The sequence below is a fragment of the Polyodon spathula genome, chromosome 6 (genome assembly GCF_017654505.1).
Source record: "Polyodon spathula isolate WHYD16114869_AA chromosome 6, ASM1765450v1, whole genome shotgun sequence".
Lineage (NCBI taxonomy): Eukaryota > Metazoa > Chordata > Actinopteri > Acipenseriformes > Polyodontidae > Polyodon > Polyodon spathula.
In genome coordinates, this window is record NC_054539.1 from 8,943,848 (window position 1) to 8,961,037 (window position 17,190).

Sequence of the window (17,190 nt, forward strand, 5' to 3'; positions counted from 1 at the left end):
CATGGGCTTTGCAAGATTGTACACAATCTCCACTTTTTGTGCTGCAGTTCAAACTCAGTTCAGTGGTCAAGCTGTAATAAGACCATGTGTCCTACAGCAAAGATACCAGACTACAGCAATATGTTTATTGTATTTGCACAATAAGAGAGGGACCAGCGCTCCCTTAACAGAAGGGAGTATTCTGTTACCAATTCAGTGTCAGTGCAGGAAATGCTGAAGATCTAATTATATAAGCAGTAAGGAAAAGGGGTAGCTTGTCCTCCAATAAATACACAAACATGTTCATGAGACTTCAATACAACAACAGATAATAGCAGTTCTTTTGAATAACAAGTATTACTATGGTGACAGAGAGCGTATGCAGTGGAGAATAGACTATTTAAGTGCTTAGGGCAAACATCACAAGTAATCTTACGTATTACATATTAAACACAGTTTACTAAATAATAATATTACAAATATTTGCGCAATGCTATTTGAAGGTCTTCTTGAGAGATTTTTAAATCCAAGTTGGAAAATCTATGTATAGTAGCAAAGCATTCCTTTGCTAAAAATGATTACTGCACCGATAAGAAAAAATAAGATATATATTAACAGGATGGAGATTGTTACCATATTTAAGACAGGCTTCACAATGAAGGAACAGTACATAATGTGTTAATTACATTTAACACCGGAATGACCAGGCGATCATTGTGACCGTTTTTGGAATGTCAATTTAAATTGCGGTGTGTGTGTTTAAGATCCGGAGCTGAGCTTTCCTGACTTATCCTAAACATATGAACTAACTACCCTGACAAAGAAAGAATCGCGTAGCTGGGTACTGCAAATTTTACCAAACAACAATTTGGATTCAGCAGAGGGACAATGAAGAATCTGTTTCTGAAGCAGTAGTGCCACCAAGGTGATCCCTGGTCAAAGCCCTTGGAGGAATCAGACGCTTTCATTATACTAGTATATGCCCATGGAGTACAGAGGCATTTGGTGCCAGAAGCCTGGGTTACTGTTGATAGCTGTGCCAAATGTGCGGTAAGTGCACTGCATCTTTTGAAAAGCGCAGGATCTGTGCGATCTGTGCGCGCACTTAGACTTTGTAAGTTGTAGTTTTGTATGTACCCAATATACCTGTATATACACACACATTTATTTTCAAGTATTTATTTATTACATTTTTTTACCATTTTTTGAGGTTGCGCTTTATGTAATATGTCTGTAGATAAACACATTTCCGTTCAAATGTCCATTTATTTAGAATGTTTCGGTTACGCTGATGCTTTATATGACGTTCCTGAATAAATATATGACTTATATTCAATTGTTTATCCTTTGATTATAATATTTATGTTGTTTTTAATACACCAGTCAAATTGACCTGTCGTGTTTGTTCTAGGTATGCCTATAAACACGGTCATTCCAATGTTAATGATAAATAGCTGTGCTCAGTTCCCTAAGCTTTATTGATCTCTTGAAAGGGGTTGGAGCAAATTACGTTATATAATTTTTTTTTTTTTTTTTTAATGATCATGAGAATACATGTGTGTCTTTCAAAACTGCACATCTGGTGACAGTAGTGCATGAAGTGCACAACAGGTATGATTTACAGAATTATTGCGTTTGTTTCATAAATTGCAAGCTTGATTAACACTAGAAACTAATAAAATCGTTCTTAACAAAACATTCCTTAAAGGTTTTATGATCAGGGCCCAGTAACCCAGCAACTGCTGACTATATGGATCTATCAGAAAGCAATTACGGCAAGCAGCAAAGTAACAAATGAATCACTATGTTGTTAAATGAGTGGGGAAAATGAAGCGATAAAATACATTGGTTGCTGCAAGTAATGAATTGTGGAAGAAATGCGACTTTCCTCTAGTGAATGCTAAAACAGGTTCTGAATCGGTCAGCCTGAAAGATGATGTCCTCTTTAGGGTACTAGATTAGTCTTTTTAATTGGTAACTAAACAAATTGGAAAATAGAACAAATTGATAAAGTATATATATACAGATAGATAGATAGATATAGATATAGATATAGATATAGATATAGATAGATAGATAACCTAATAGATATATTGATAAGAAACCTAACATGGTTCAATATACAAATATCAAATTTTACAGACTACTTGCTTCCCAGGTACCTCATATTATTTTTCCAACTGAAACTAACACAAATGCAGTACAAAACCTTCAAGGTAAATAAGTAGGCGTAATTGCTGGCCGTAAATACAGTATGTGGGTGTACTTTCTAATAAATCTCCACAAACGTGACAAAAACAAGACACCAGTAATAACAGCAAGATAGAAACAATCTATTTGCTATTACAAGACTAAAACTGAACAAGCGTATCCCATTGCCCGTTTACACAGACATACAAAAAAAAAAAACAGTATCTCATGAAAAATGCAATACAGCATGCAACGTTACCCCTGTTAAACGACAGAAAAGACAAAGTTGTTTAAATTTAAAAGCAAAGGAAACACTCAGCTGACACTAATGTCATCCTAACACAGTACCTTGCCTCAAGCTTCTGCCAAAGACTTTGGCATCGTCCCATGTAGTGTTGGGTGATTCTCAGCAAAGCACAACTTCAACCTGATCTTATTTCCTTTTTCTTATCAAATTCATGAAACAGATCCCCCCTCCCCAACAGTAGCACTAATCAAAACAAATACAACAAACATCAAGACTATGATTGAGAACACAGTAGGAGACTTCTCAGATTGTAACAACACAGAAAATGACAGGTAAATGCTTGTTGCAGGGAATCTTCTTACTATTATGCATGTGGTTTTGTTTTATTTATTTATTTATTTATTTATTTATTTATTTATTTCTGGTATTTAGGGAACTTGGAACTCGGTTGGCTCAGAGCACCTGTGAGATCAAATAACAAATAATACGTTTAATCTAAGAATTGCTGCTGCTCATCTTACCAGTACACATTCTGAGGGTCAGGGGCATAGATGACTGTCCAGTCGTGCACACGAAGGCTTTCACTGTACGGTGAGGACTGAGGCTCTCCTCTGCATTTAAAGCCCTGACACTTGCAGGCATTAAAGTCCTTCAGGATACTGGCAATACAAAAGACAAAAGGACAGTTATTAAACACAGGCACGGCTAGCAAAGACTCCGTTTAACACATCTAAAAGTTGCTTAAAAGAAAAAAAGCTCAAAATGTCGATTTTTTAAAAAACCTTTTTATAAAATGTTACAATGTAAAGCAGTACTGTGATATTGATTTATATTCATTTACATCAACACAGGCACTTGGAGCACAGTTCAGGACTGTATATTCAACTATAACTGTTTTACTCTTTGAATTCTCCCATTTTCAGCAGCGTCATCACAAAGGCTAAACTAAATGTTCTCTAAAGGCTTCTAAGAATGAAGTTTCCTCTCTGTACATTTTGTCTTTCACTGGTAATCTACAAAAGCTGTTCACTGGCTCCAACCGCTCAAAAGAACGTTAAAAAGTTTGTTACATATACCAGCATAGATTTCCATTTAGGATTCGCAAACCTAACCTCACTTTACAAAGTGGCAATGTAGACATCATCTACAGATATGACCCTCACACCAGTTCAATTTTGATGTCTGGCTAAGATTTTAAACTAAGCGCAACCAGTGGTTTACAGCATGCAGAGATAAAAAACCCTGCATAATATAGAGAGGGCTGGACCTTCATGACACATAATGCTACTTCAGTTTTAAAAGTTTACACCTACCTACTGCATCTGTCCCACATTCACGATGTCCTTTACATTGAAGCAGATAGCATATCTGTTAAATAGTCCACTAAGTAATGATGATGTATGCTAGATAAGAGCACCCAATTATACCTATTTAGAGCTGCAATGTCCCACAATTGTGTTACACTAACATAATGTTTTATCTATCTATCTATATAGAGAGAAAGAGAGAGACACACATTTCCCAGATGCCGTTTTAGCTAGAACAGAAAGTTCTTACCTACTTGAAATCTGTATATAAATCTTAGTATATATTGTTATCCAATGATTATGATACCACTTGCCGCAGAAGGTTACCAATGACATATTTAGTTTCCTATCGCTGAGGAAGCAAAACAGAATATAGAAAGGGGGGTCATGTGACATATAACACATCTTTTTGTTATAATGTGAGGATTCTCAGTGGAATTGTATCAGCTAACCCCCTGGACCAGTTTAATTAGCAGATGTTCCCTTACATTGCAGTCATTGACTCATTTTGGAAAGTGACAAAGGCCATCCCCAGAGGCTTCTCGCACACCTTCTCCTTCTCCTTCAGGTAGTCCTTCTTCAGCTTGGCCTCCAGGTTTGTATAGTAACAGACAGCCTCCTCCTACACAGACAGGGAGCCAAGGCAGGAGTTGACCAAGTGGGAAGAGGACAAGTCTATTTATTTTTTCACGTTTTATGACATTTTATAATATTTCAGACAACAAAATGTATAAGTTTATTTACTCTAATCTCCTCTAATCATTTGTTCCTCATTAACCCTCCTCTACCGATAAAAACAAAAAACAAACTAGTCAAAGCAACTGTGAAATTAAAAGTATTCTGAACGTAAAGAAACAAAAGATATAAAGTTACAAAATCTTAATGGTCACACAGCTCAAGAAAGCTGCATATCTTGTTCTTTCTAACAATATTAAGTTTATAGTTTTACCACTTATAAAATACATCCCGACTGCTTCACACACTTACAAACTATTCCCAGATACACCCGGTGTGAACACACTCAATCTTTCCCGCTGCGTGGTACTATGTATGAAACGGCCAATGCAAAACACAATCTTGCAGTGCCATATCAAAAAATCTAAAGAAAAACCAAAAACTGGGGGTAACAGTTAAATCACCCAACCAAAATGCTGGAGGACCCCTGATCTAGTAGAGCGCAGGCAGTCAAGACAGAGCCCCTCTCCCTCTCTTTACCTTCTCACAGCCCTTAACGATGCAGCAGCACAGATGTCCACACGGTTTGGGGTTGATCATGGTGTTGATGTGTTCTCTTTCACACAAGTCAGCATAGAACTTTCTGCCACGCTCTGCCTTTTTCCTGAAAACACACAGTCAGCAACTCAGCGTTCCCAAGACAACCAACGTCTTACTATAAAAACAGTTTGATCTTTTTTTCTTTTTCTTTTTTTATAGGATTATGTTTAAATGCTGTCCCACTCTAATCTAATTCACTTCCCGCCTAATTGTGGTTTATGTAACATAGATCTTGAGAACTGACAAGTTAACCACATACAGTCGACAAATTTAATCTACTCTTCTTTTATAAATGGCTGAAATCATTCACAAGGCTTTTGTCTAATCTGTACTTCATTACACCAGGGGATTGTGGTATGAGATACCCCCACTTTTACTGACTGATGGTTAAAGCTAGACGCTGACTGCATCTGACTCTGTTGCCAGGTTCAGCGGAGTGAGCCTCAGCAATAAGAAGCTCAAGCCTAGCACAGCAATCACAATGAGAGCATTCTTATCACTTCTGCCTTGGCAGTCAACTGCACCACTCGTCAGCCTTTTCTCAATACTTTCAATCTGCTCTTCAGTGATCGTTGGTGCGCATTTTCCAAGGGCAACAGAAGTATACCAATCCTCTTATTTTCAACAAGTGCAGGCCAACTTTAACCATTCTTCCACTAAAAGCCTAGTATTACGAGTTATTTCATTTTTTTTTTTTTTATATCTGTTCATTCATAAATGGAGCTTGGTTACACCAACGGTGAAAAACAAAATCGTAAACTGACACCTTGACGCGTTTTAAAAATTCATATTTAAAATGATAATCACTGCAACAGGATTATGAATCATTAGTTTAACATGTAATAATCACATAATATAAATAAACCAATATAAATTTTATTATATTTAAGCAATATGACAAGACAGAATGCGAGTCATTGTGGGATATCGGACCTACCTGAGATGTGTTGTGCGAGGTTTGAATCGTGCCTCACAATGACACACCCTGGATTGTCATATTGCAATTCAAATAAGAGGACAATCCTCGTCACTGTATAATACAGTATATTAAATATCCACACAATACTGTACAGGGAAGATACAATGTTGAGCACAGTGTACTGCGTAGAAAGAATGCATTTTTAGGGATTGAAGGAGAATATTTTCCGACCAGTTTTACCTATCTCCATCAAGGGACATGAGTTTGGCCACATTGTAACAGAGGCGTGCCTCCAGCACTTTGCAGTTCTCATACGCATGCCTGGAAAATACAAAAACAACAAACACATGTTGTACCGACAGTGCAAAAAAAAAAAACCCAAAATGCCCTTTAATAGAAAATCAAAACGTGCATGAAATTGAACTAAATTAATTACTTTACAGAAAAGAGAAGAATGCGGAATAGTCACTCCTAAACGATAAAAGATAACTAGATAAAAAAAAAGGGATTTTGGTGAATGATGACCCAGTATTAAAAAATACAAATAAATCACGCACACACTGGAATTCCACTCTGAAAGATGTTAGCCCACATCTTAAAGGGCTAACCAGAAACCAACTGTAAAGAGGTTAATGTATACACCTAGTACTTGCAATGCACTTAAATGAATGCATGTGTAATTAATCTACTAATAGATCAATCTGTACTGTAACTTCATGTAGTAACTTCACAATATCCCTCAAACACCTAATTAACAGTAGTGGCAGCTACTGGCAGTGGCATTTCAGAGACAGATTCCTATATTTAAACTGGATGGATTAAAGGTAAAAATGAGCTTAAGACAGAGCTGGGTACAAGGTACTGAGGCTTCTAGCTGGAGATCATACTCATCCCACAATTGAGGATGATCTAATAACTCTGCTGCTGACAGCACGAGCGGGCTGTTAACGTTCTTTAACTCACATTGCTCAAATTAATTCACTGCCAGGCTGCCCGGCCTGCACCATTAGGGAATATGTAACAATTTAAGGGAGCGTTAATGCAGTACAAAGCTGTTTATCTTTTTACAAGTAAAAGACTGATGAGGACACGACCCAAAATGCTGTTTGAATGTTTCTTGCAAGTTTTGCCTTTTTTTGGATTGGGTCTTCTGAAATATAGAGAAGAACAAAAACAACAACAACAACAACAACAACAACACACACACACACACACACACACACACACACACACACACACGGTGTAACATAAGTCTGGCAATTGCTTGTTTAGTTTTCTGTTTCAGATCATTTCTCTCCGAGTTTCATACGAGTACAACAGAACAATATCAAATGAATACTTTCCTCCAGTGATTACGACAGTGCGTCAACTATTAATTTCAGCAATTATCTTAAACAAAAAACAAACAAACAGGCAATTACCCTTGGTTCCTGACTTATGCTAATATATATATATATATATATATATATATATATATATATATATATATATATATATATATATATATATATAACATGATTTTCGGTTTTATTTCTATGAAAAGAATGATAACCCATAATAAAAATACTATAATACTTCATGGTAGTGGGCAAAACACTAGTTTACTACTACAATGTGGGACATTACAACTGCATAGAATACAGTATTACAATACAACAGTAATACAATAGCAGGAACAATGAGTGCTTACATAAAGGCAATACTTACTCAAAATGTAACTTTATTTTCTCCTCTTCAGCATATTTAGAAATTCCATTTATAAATAAAGTACGTTTTACCTAATGGAAAGGGGGGGGAGGCAATGTTAAGCACTAGAGTTGTTCCTTTTCTCAATTAACAAATATGCAAAATTCCTCCTTCCCTCCAAGTGCATTTCATTGGTTAAAAACACACCTGTGATTTAAAATGGCTAACATTCATCACTACAGCCTATTTATGTACCTATTTTATATCCACTGTAAAAATCCACTGGCTTGATAATTTACTTGCAGTTTTGCTTTTTCTTGTATTTTTAAGCAATGTAAGCAAATGGTGTGCTATAGTTTTTAACTTAACACAAAACCTCTTAACACAAAACAATGGTATGAGTTAATCCCACAATAATGATATTTGTGTGAGCTAGGATGCCAAGTCAAGACACTACAGGTGATCTTACCAAGTCATCTTCCTTGTAGTGCATTCTGGAGGTATGCCGCCTCATACTGTATACTGTCAGTAACAGGTAAAGAAATGCAAAGGAAGTGTGCAACCACAGCAAGTTATTCCTGTTGGTACAAAGGGAAGAAGAAAATATGAGTTTATTTTTATCATTGTATTTAATTATTTAAAACCCATACAAAAAAAAAAAAAAAAAAAATTATATTCAAAAAAGAAAAAACCTTCATAAAACAAACTGATTCTACTCGATTCTGATTCTTCTTCCCTGTTCCCATGATTTACAATGCAGTGCAATGCTTTACCTTATATATTTAATAATTCTTTGATTGAGGATGTCATTAACCCGCTTCAGTTGAACACGGTTTAGTTTATTATCTCCAGAGTTGACAAGCATCATCCCTGTGTCAATACAATTGGCTTTTTCAAAAATGGTGTGGGTAAAACAACATGGCCACCTGACACATTTCTTTAAAAAGCTTCAGTCAAATGTAAAAATAGCTTCTAACTCCTTACAGAGTATAGATAGGGTCATGGCTACTATGGTGTTAAAAGTTAAAGCATCATGAGATAATGAACTAATGCAATATTTCGAATTGAAACTGCTCCACAAAACTCTGTTGCTGACACTTGCGCTGCAATGCTACAGCTTGCCAAATTTAAAACTGTTCTAATAATAATAATAATAATAATAATAATAATAATAATATTATTATTATTATTATTATTATTAATAATTTCTTAGCTGACGCCCTTCTCCAGGGCGACTTACAGTTGATACAAAATATCACATTACAAATATGCAGACTTCCTCCTTCCCTCCAAGAGCATTTCATTGGTTAAAAACATACCTGTGATTTAAAATGGCTAACAGACATCGCTATAGCCTATCTATGTATCTATTTTATATCTATTTCATAATGCATACATATATGTTTTTTCAAGTTTTGGCAGGGCAACTTCGAGTTCACACAAACTAGTTAAACATTTCTATAAATCTAAATAAAACAATATCAGAAAAAAAGGGGGGGTGAAGAGAGAGAGAGAGAAAGACACACACATTTGAACTTACCCAGAATTTAAATTTGCTATAGTTGTTCTTCCAAAGCTATATGCATTATTTTCTGTTGAAAGATAAAAAAAGAGGATATCCTTTAGTAATTTAGATTGTCAAACAATGAATGCAATTGAGCTTAAAAACAAAAAAAATTACATGTCATTAATTGGATCACTGTTATTTATTCAGAATGACCAATAACAAGCATGACAGCGTCATACAGAATCACAGTTATCAGTAACAAGAGAAAAGAATCCCCATGACCTACATCCACTGTATGTGTATGTAACACAATCGTGATTGAGATCTTTCTCCCTACACACTTAACAGCTTTTGCTAAAGAATGTCCTTTGCAAGTTGACAATTGCATGAGTGGTGCTCTAGATCTGTGTAAAACTATCGACGAATATTCAGCCACAATATCCCCATCTCCAGGGATAGTAATAATAATAATAAAAGACTGCTTTTCATGACATTTCTGTTTTGGCTCTCACTGCAACAGCTTCTCCTGCCACTGCTGTTTACTATTGTTGACTTAATATTTCACAACTGAGTCGTGAAATAGAAAAAACAGACCTCCATGCAGCCAGTAGGCAAGGGATGAGGGAAGACAGGCAGCCCCTGCACTGCTCTGTCCAATAGCAGTGGAGTCTGAGACCTGCAAACTTGAAAGAATACATCAATCCTTGTTTATTCAACAAACAGCAGCTCTGAAGAAAATTCAGCCAAGAAAGCTAACTTGGTGCTATAAATTGCAAGTGCTCACAAGCATAACTCTTAAAACTCCAACAAGACAGCCTCAACTCAATCCATGTCAAATGTGCAAAGCGGTCAGGACAGAATACCTTTGGATCATGTAGCATGATTAGCTTGACTTGGGAAACTTGAATCAGATTTTAAAAGCAGCAATCAAAAGTAGAAATGATGGTTGCGTTGAAATCTGCACAGGATACTCAGCAACTGTATTCAGTGATTGATCTGTTTATTTTTTTGCCATCTAGCTGCACACAAACAGAGTTTGAGCTCCATTCAGCTATCTTAAAGCCCAAAATTGTTTAAGCTGTTGGATCAAAAGCTTCCTCCACCCCCGAAACATGCTCTATGTGATGCCCGGTCTCATTGAACCAAACAGGCATGCTCTTTCTAAGACTTTCCTTCTAGCAGTAGGAGTTTGACATGTCCAAGTTCTGCATTAGCTTGGCAAAACAAAAGAAGATATTTTCAACAAGGCGACCACAACCTTAAATACGTTAAACTGTGCATGGCTCTACACCATTAACCAGAAGAGAACAGGGAATAATCTTAAGGTACAGGCCACAATCTTAGAGCAGCCCACAATTAATAGAGCTATTATTAGCCAGCAGGTGAGTTTTTGGGGTGTTCTGGGGGGAGAACTGATTGGTATTTCCCCTCGCTGTTATGAAGACAAACACACATTTTCAGATCAATCTGACAGGGTGTTCAAAAGTTATGAACATCACAAACATCCAGTAATGAATCCTCACCAAGCAAGTCTCCTGAGAAGTTCACAGGCAACACAATTCCCACAGACAGGACCCCAACAACCACCAGCAGTCCAATGATATGTCGCTGGAATGAAAGGTAATGCACAGCATCACCCCCGCATTTCTCTCGGATCTCATCATCCCTGTGAAGGAGACAGATGCAGGTCGTATGAAGGATGCCACATTTAGGGATGTGCAAGTTTCAGTTGAGTTTTCTGTAATCTTCAGAAAACCAAAGCTTTAAAAATTCACCATTCTTGCCTTTATTAGCACAACCCCTCCACCCCTACATGCTTGGAGGGTCTGTTGCACAAATGTTAATTAACACTATTTCATAGCTTGAAGGGAATTCAGAGGGAAATATCAGCAACTTAAAAAAAATTGGTGGGTAACACTGGTCTGTTATACATAATAACCATATGATTTTTTTTTTCCCAAACAGGAAAAATCCACTCTCCTCCAGGCACTATATTCATTTTTTTTTTTTAATATCGTATTGCTTGTTACTTAATGTAACACAAAACTACAGTCGAGGCTACTGACAGTAAAGTGCATAGAAGATATTAATACAGGGATTATTAGTACTAAATCAGAACCACTAGCACAGTTTCTTATATGAACTGTGTTCCAGTGACCGATGTGACACTCTGGCATTGATGCAAACAGTCCACTGTAAGAAGTCTCTCTCTCTCTCTCTCTCTCTCTCTCTCTCTCTCTCTCTCTCTCTCTCTCTCTCTCTCTCTCTCTCTCTCTCTCTCTCTCTCTCTCTCTCCTCTCTCTCTCTCTCTCTCTCTCTCTCTCTCTCTCTCTCTCTCTCTCTCTCTCTCTCTCTCTCTCTCTCTCCTCTCTCTCTCTCTCTCTCTCTCTCTCTCTCCAAACTGCACTGCAGAGAGGAATAGACACAATGCAAGCTTCCACTGGTGTTAATGAATACATCTGGCTTGGGTTCAAGGCGGACTTATTGCCAGTCTCTTCATATTTCCAGGAGGGATGGGTTTTTGGTTACTGAGCAAGTGTATGAAGGTCTACAATTTACACAGTACTTTCTTTCTGTTTGTGATTTATTTTAAGCAATATCAAGGGCCATGTTAGTTGTGTATATCATATTGATGCATTTTTTAATTTACACAAGCAGTAAATTGTATTGCTTTGATATGAAACCTTCTGCCACATCAAAGCCCATATTCAACTTTTGTTTTCTTTAAATGTCCCCAAGAGTCAGGCATACTTACTTTATTCTGAAGATAGCAGTCAACCAAGAACAGAATCCCTGGAGCAACAACAAAGAAATACAAGAAAAAATAAATCTTTGCTTTTCAATAACATAAGCATCAATTAGTAAATAATTGAAGCTCAGTAGACCTTAAATTGGTTGCAGCTAACCATACCAGTCTCCCCACACCATTGACTATGCACATCCCAAATTCGCAGTTTAAAACAGGTATTTAAATTTTATTTATAGTAACATTTGGTACTACACTAGGTAAAAGGAAGTTCTCAGTTTGCTGGACTTGCCTTCCAGGAAATCTACTTGTACTTTCTGGGTCATTTCAACCCCAGTGTCCCTGGGGTCATGACAGGAAAGCATGTCAGTCACGAGAGGAAGCAGCTGGTTGGTTATTGACAGGAAAGAAGGCCCTGAAGCAGTGGGGAAAATGTCCCTCCCCAAGACTATAAGAAAGCAAGGCCTGCAATCAGAGATTCCTTTAACCTAGCATAGTTGCAGCTACAAACCACACATTTTAGGTAGTGAAAGGATGTACATGAATAAGTGGAAAATATAAACAGTTATTTTGTTTGTAACAATCACTTTAAAACAGCATTGATCCAAAATAGGAAGTAACAATCCAATTCTGTACTGATTGCAAAGGTTTATGGTCACAATTAATTCAAAGTTATTCTAAACACTATTGATGGTGGCAGTGGCTTCTGAAATCTGTCAATTTTGGCACGGAATTTTCCAGTGGGATGTCCACTGAGCACTTAAAGCTCCACTGCGTGCTCCATTGAGTTAGGATAATACACATTTAATGGAAATGGATCAGATTCGTTGGTTGCCACGTCTTGCATGAACGGCTACAATCATTTAAAAACCAAAGCCTGTCTTTTTAAGATGTAAATTGTGAGGGTGGTGGAACTCCCTTTGGGAAGCCTTTGAAATTTAAATTTTGAAGGGAAAGAAATAGCACAAAGGAAAATGCAGATTGAGTGTGTGGGTGGGTAGGCTTCTGCTGAGGAGGATTATTTGTTTAATCACTCGCACCCTACCTACGAATGAAGGAATGGATTTCACCGGTGGTCTGTAAAACAGTGGGGGAGGGTGGGGGGAAACTAAGGAGAGCACCGTTAGCTTACATTGTCTCTTTGGTCAAAGTCTACCGAACTGGAGACCGACGTTAGTCGCTCATAACTCTGGGGCATTTCAGCATGGATTGCTGACGCCACACTAAAAAAGAAAACACAGAGTTATTACAGGAAGAGGCACAGACAAAAAATACTTGAAATGATCTTTTGAATATTGCTTGATATCACATGCTCTTATACTGTGCACTCATTGCTACAGTAATGCAGCATACATTTCTTCACAGCTGAAAGTTTCCAATCTTACACCAATACAGTGCTATTTAACCATGTTTTGTACACCAATTCTGCCTTGGCTTCAGAGACACATTAAATGCAAAGAGTGAGGAATCCTAAATCAACGTCTGACAGAAGGCGGCGGTTCTGCTCCTTTGAGTTAAGAAGCAAACAGGCTAGTTCAGACGAGAAGGGGCTTGTGCTCCTTTTTTCTCTACAGGTGGTGAAAACAGAAGGAGACAGAGGAATTGTTAATGGTTAGTCATGCCTTTAAAAGACCAATAGGACCCCCCAACACTGATCAGAAAAGCACTATATGTGATCATTAAGTAGGACTTTTTTCTTCTTCTAAATAACCAGTTTGCTGCATTTTTACAATACAGAAGACCAATATAATTATAATAGATGTTTAAAGGCTGGCCTCCACAGTCCTATAATTCTATGAACTGGGGAGCAGGATTTGTAGGGCCCATTTTAGTAACTTCAACGAAGGCACCAATGTGATCCCCCACTAATAAAATAATTGAGAATTCAAAGGTCTGGCCAATCAACACTGCATCACAATGGAACATGTTGTCACTATTGGTATCTGTGATGCTCTTTTCAAATTGTCACGACAGATCAATAAAGATATAGATGTACAACTTTTATCCTTACAAAGCTAGTTGGATATTAGAAGTTTCACTGCAGGCAGCTGGTTAGTTAGGTATTGAACAGCCTACTAAACGAAGCTGGAAATTAAGAAACACAAAACCTCTTTAGCAAGAGAGCTGAAGTAAGATGGGCAAGGTGAGCATTTAAGACTAGATGTTTGACATATCATGAACATTGAAAAGCAATGCAATACATGACAAAGAGGACTGGATTTTGAAGCAGTGCAGAGGCAAAAGTAAATGGTCAGAGAGGAATAAAGCATTAACGGTGTGAAATTAGAAAGAAAAGTACTCAGGACAATTAATTATAATTACATTTCTCTCTGTAAATTTGCTTAAAACACATCCCATATTACCATGATGCTCCTGATGGATTATTTTCTTCATTCAGGAACCACATGGCGGTCTGCAAGTAGCTCTGTACGGTTTTAGGTTTAACACTATTACAAGTATTATATTCATTGATACATTATTATTATTATTAGTATTATTATTATTATGTATTATTAATATTATTATTATCTAGGCTTTTTTGCATTTCTAAGGTAGACTCTGAAAGAGTTCTTACTAAAAAGAGGTTGAGATTAATCAGAATAGGATACTTGATCATTAACCCTTTGCAATGCTGTAAACACATATTGTGAAATTTTGCCCAGGAGTAACTGATAGACATATAAACATGCCAAAACAGCTGCAAACCTACAAGCAACAACCTGTGAAAATACAGTAATGCCAGTGCTGAATGCCTGTGCATGTTTAAATCACTAACTGGCAGGAGTGGCACACACTTCTTTCCATTTATGATACCCATCCTTTCAAAGATCAAAGGAAGGATTCTCTCTTCATAAGCAAAGGAAACTCTGCTGACCCACTGCCATTCTTCCTAAAAACTGCCAACTACAGCTTTGCTGCTCAAGTTGTAGAAGTAACAGGCACATCAAATGAAAAATTGGGTTTTTTTGGATGTTTTTTATTTCAGGATGTTCCGGACAGAAGCCCTTCTTCAGCTGAATTTTATTTACATACTGAGCTGCATTTAAGGTGTCCTAATGAACTTATTTCTTGCAATGTCTTTTAATAACTAGTTCATTAACAAGAAGGTGTTACCTGCCTTTCCGTGTTCACTGAATTGTTTCTCTTGATGTGCGGTTAAAACAACAAGCAGCATGTATAGTACAGCATAACTTATCATGCATGCTTCGTAGATCTTTCATATATTGTTGAGCTATTACATGGAAACCAAAGAAACCTTGAAACCCAATCCAAAGACTTGAAAACAAACAAAAGACAACTCAAGGGGAGAAAGAGAAAAATACACAAAAATTATTAAAAACATACTATTTCTGTTCTTCTTTGACATGTCTGTGACTCTGCCCCTGTCTTAAAAAATAAAACAAAGAAAATAAAAGTTAAAAAAATTATTAAATATTAAAGAATAATACAAAATAGGCTAATAAAACAACTAAAAGAAAACAACTAAAAGATTTTGAGGTGCTGCATAACCTGCAGTTTGGTTAAAACATGTCTCAGTACAATGTACAGGGTAATTTTAAAGTCATGTGAACACTTTGCAATGCTGCTGTGGTCCAAACGTTAACGAATATGACAGAAAAGACATGAGACTCCCCGTTGCTTGGTTTCAATGTCTTTGATGTTTGAACTGATTAATTGGGGGCTTAACATTTGACATTAACCTGTTGAAGAACAGAATACCCTTGGTAAAATCAAACAAACCCCTGCTGAAATGAATTCCTCCCTTACAGCTACATGAACAATTACTAATAACTCCTAACTCCTTGGTGTTGTAATAGAGCCATCTCTGTGACCAAACTAGCAGTGTGGGGACTCAATTGAAAAGGCAAGGAATGCTTGGGTATAGTAATGTAGAGTACTTCAGAGGTCATGATGAGGTTGCATAACACATACTGGTGAGTCCACACCTAAAATACTGTGATCAGTTCTGGCCATCACATTACCAAAAAAGACAAGGAGGAAAGTGGTCTTGGAGAGAGTCAAAGAGCAACCAGGGTTTAAAAGAATGAGTGTATGAGATGGGTTACCAAGCCATGTTGTTGATGCTGCATCATTGGGATCATTGCACAAACATTCCTCCATATATTCCCACTGTCTCATACTAGCACCAACCAGATGCGCACATGCACCCTAACCACAGGGTCAAAACTACATTGCTGCTGTGGTTATTGTAATTTTAGATGTAACTAAGGGGTAGACGTACTAAGATGGGCCAGTCGCAGCACAAACATACCACAATTTGCATTTTTGTTACAACAATTGGCAAAGTGCACAGTCGTATGTACTAAGAGAAAATGTGTTAATGAAGAGAGCCTCAATATACTAATTTAAATATCACTTGCGTCATCTTAGCGAGATCTCTAGCGAGAGTTGTGCGACATTTTTTTAAATAAAATAGCAGCAGTTGAGTTGTGGTTTGCTGCAGCAGAGGGTGCCCGAAGGATAACGTCTATACATGCAAGGGTGCAAGAATCAAAATAACATTGCTTTTGTTAAATGTAAATGTCATCTTTTCAACTCATTCTGTTCCATTTTCATTTTACCTATTTCAATACTGTTATATGTTAAATATATATAAAATCGCACACTCATACGTTTACAGTTCAGTGTATTTTAAATATAAATTATTGCGCTGAAATAACACTAATGTGTTTTGGGCAGGCTACACGTTCCATTATGTGAAAGTATCAATCTGTACAGTAGGCCTATACAGTATACAGTACAGCAGTAAAATCAAATGAATACCTAGAGTGCTTTTTTGTACTTTACCCTACTGGTAACACAGAGTAACCCATGCTGCTGCACCGTACACATTTTGATTCTTGCACCCTTGCATGTATAGACGTTATCCTTCGGGCACCCTCTGCTGCAGCAAACCACAACTCAACTGCTGCTATTTTATTTGAAACTGTACACATTGGTATACAATGCATATAAAAGATTATTTTACATTGAAACTAAATGATTTTAGGGGTTTTATTTTAATTATTACAATTTTTAACTTTGTCTACTTAGTTGCCTAGATAATTAACACATAATAGAGCATGGTCCGATACAGATGCTCAGAATGAACTGGAGCGGTTAGTGGCACATGTGTGCAGTGTACTGCTCCAACATGCTGGGAAAACCAGACATGTCATAGATATTTGTTTTCAAGGCTTGTAAGTAAACCCTGACTTTAGTGAAATAAGGTACTTGGGTGTTCGTGTCAAAAACACATTGAGCACAACTGGCAATGCACGAGAAAAAGCTGACTGGGAAATGCCAGCAACAATTGTGACTGTTTAAAACATG

The 17,190-nt window shown here is 37.0% G+C and overlaps 1 protein-coding gene across 5 annotated transcripts in view; it reads right to left on the reverse strand.

Annotated features, from left to right (window-relative positions):
* LOC121316789 (CSC1-like protein 2) overlaps nt 1–17,190 on the reverse strand; it is a 64,359-nt gene that overhangs the window by 15,323 nt on the left and 31,846 nt on the right. For 4 of the 5 annotated variants that reach the window (XM_041251988.1, XM_041251987.1, XM_041251989.1 and 1 more), the window contains 11 exons: nt 15,202–15,243; nt 12,989–13,079; nt 11,866–11,903; nt 10,634–10,776; nt 9,144–9,195; nt 8,073–8,181; nt 7,625–7,695; nt 6,158–6,238; nt 4,939–5,062; nt 4,212–4,345; nt 2,938–3,075 (listed from right to left, as the gene is read on the reverse strand). In XM_041251988.1, coding sequence (XP_041107922.1) covers nt 2,938–3,075; nt 4,212–4,345; nt 4,939–5,062; nt 6,158–6,238; nt 7,625–7,695; nt 8,073–8,181; nt 9,144–9,195; nt 10,634–10,776; nt 11,866–11,903; nt 12,989–13,079; nt 15,202–15,243 — 1,023 coding nt within the window. The remainder of the gene's footprint in view (nt 1–2,937; nt 3,076–4,211; nt 4,346–4,938; nt 5,063–6,157; nt 6,239–7,624; nt 7,696–8,072; nt 8,182–9,143; nt 9,196–10,633; nt 10,777–11,865; nt 11,904–12,988; nt 13,080–15,201; nt 15,244–17,190) is intronic. The other variant, XM_041251991.1, reaches the window with a different exon arrangement.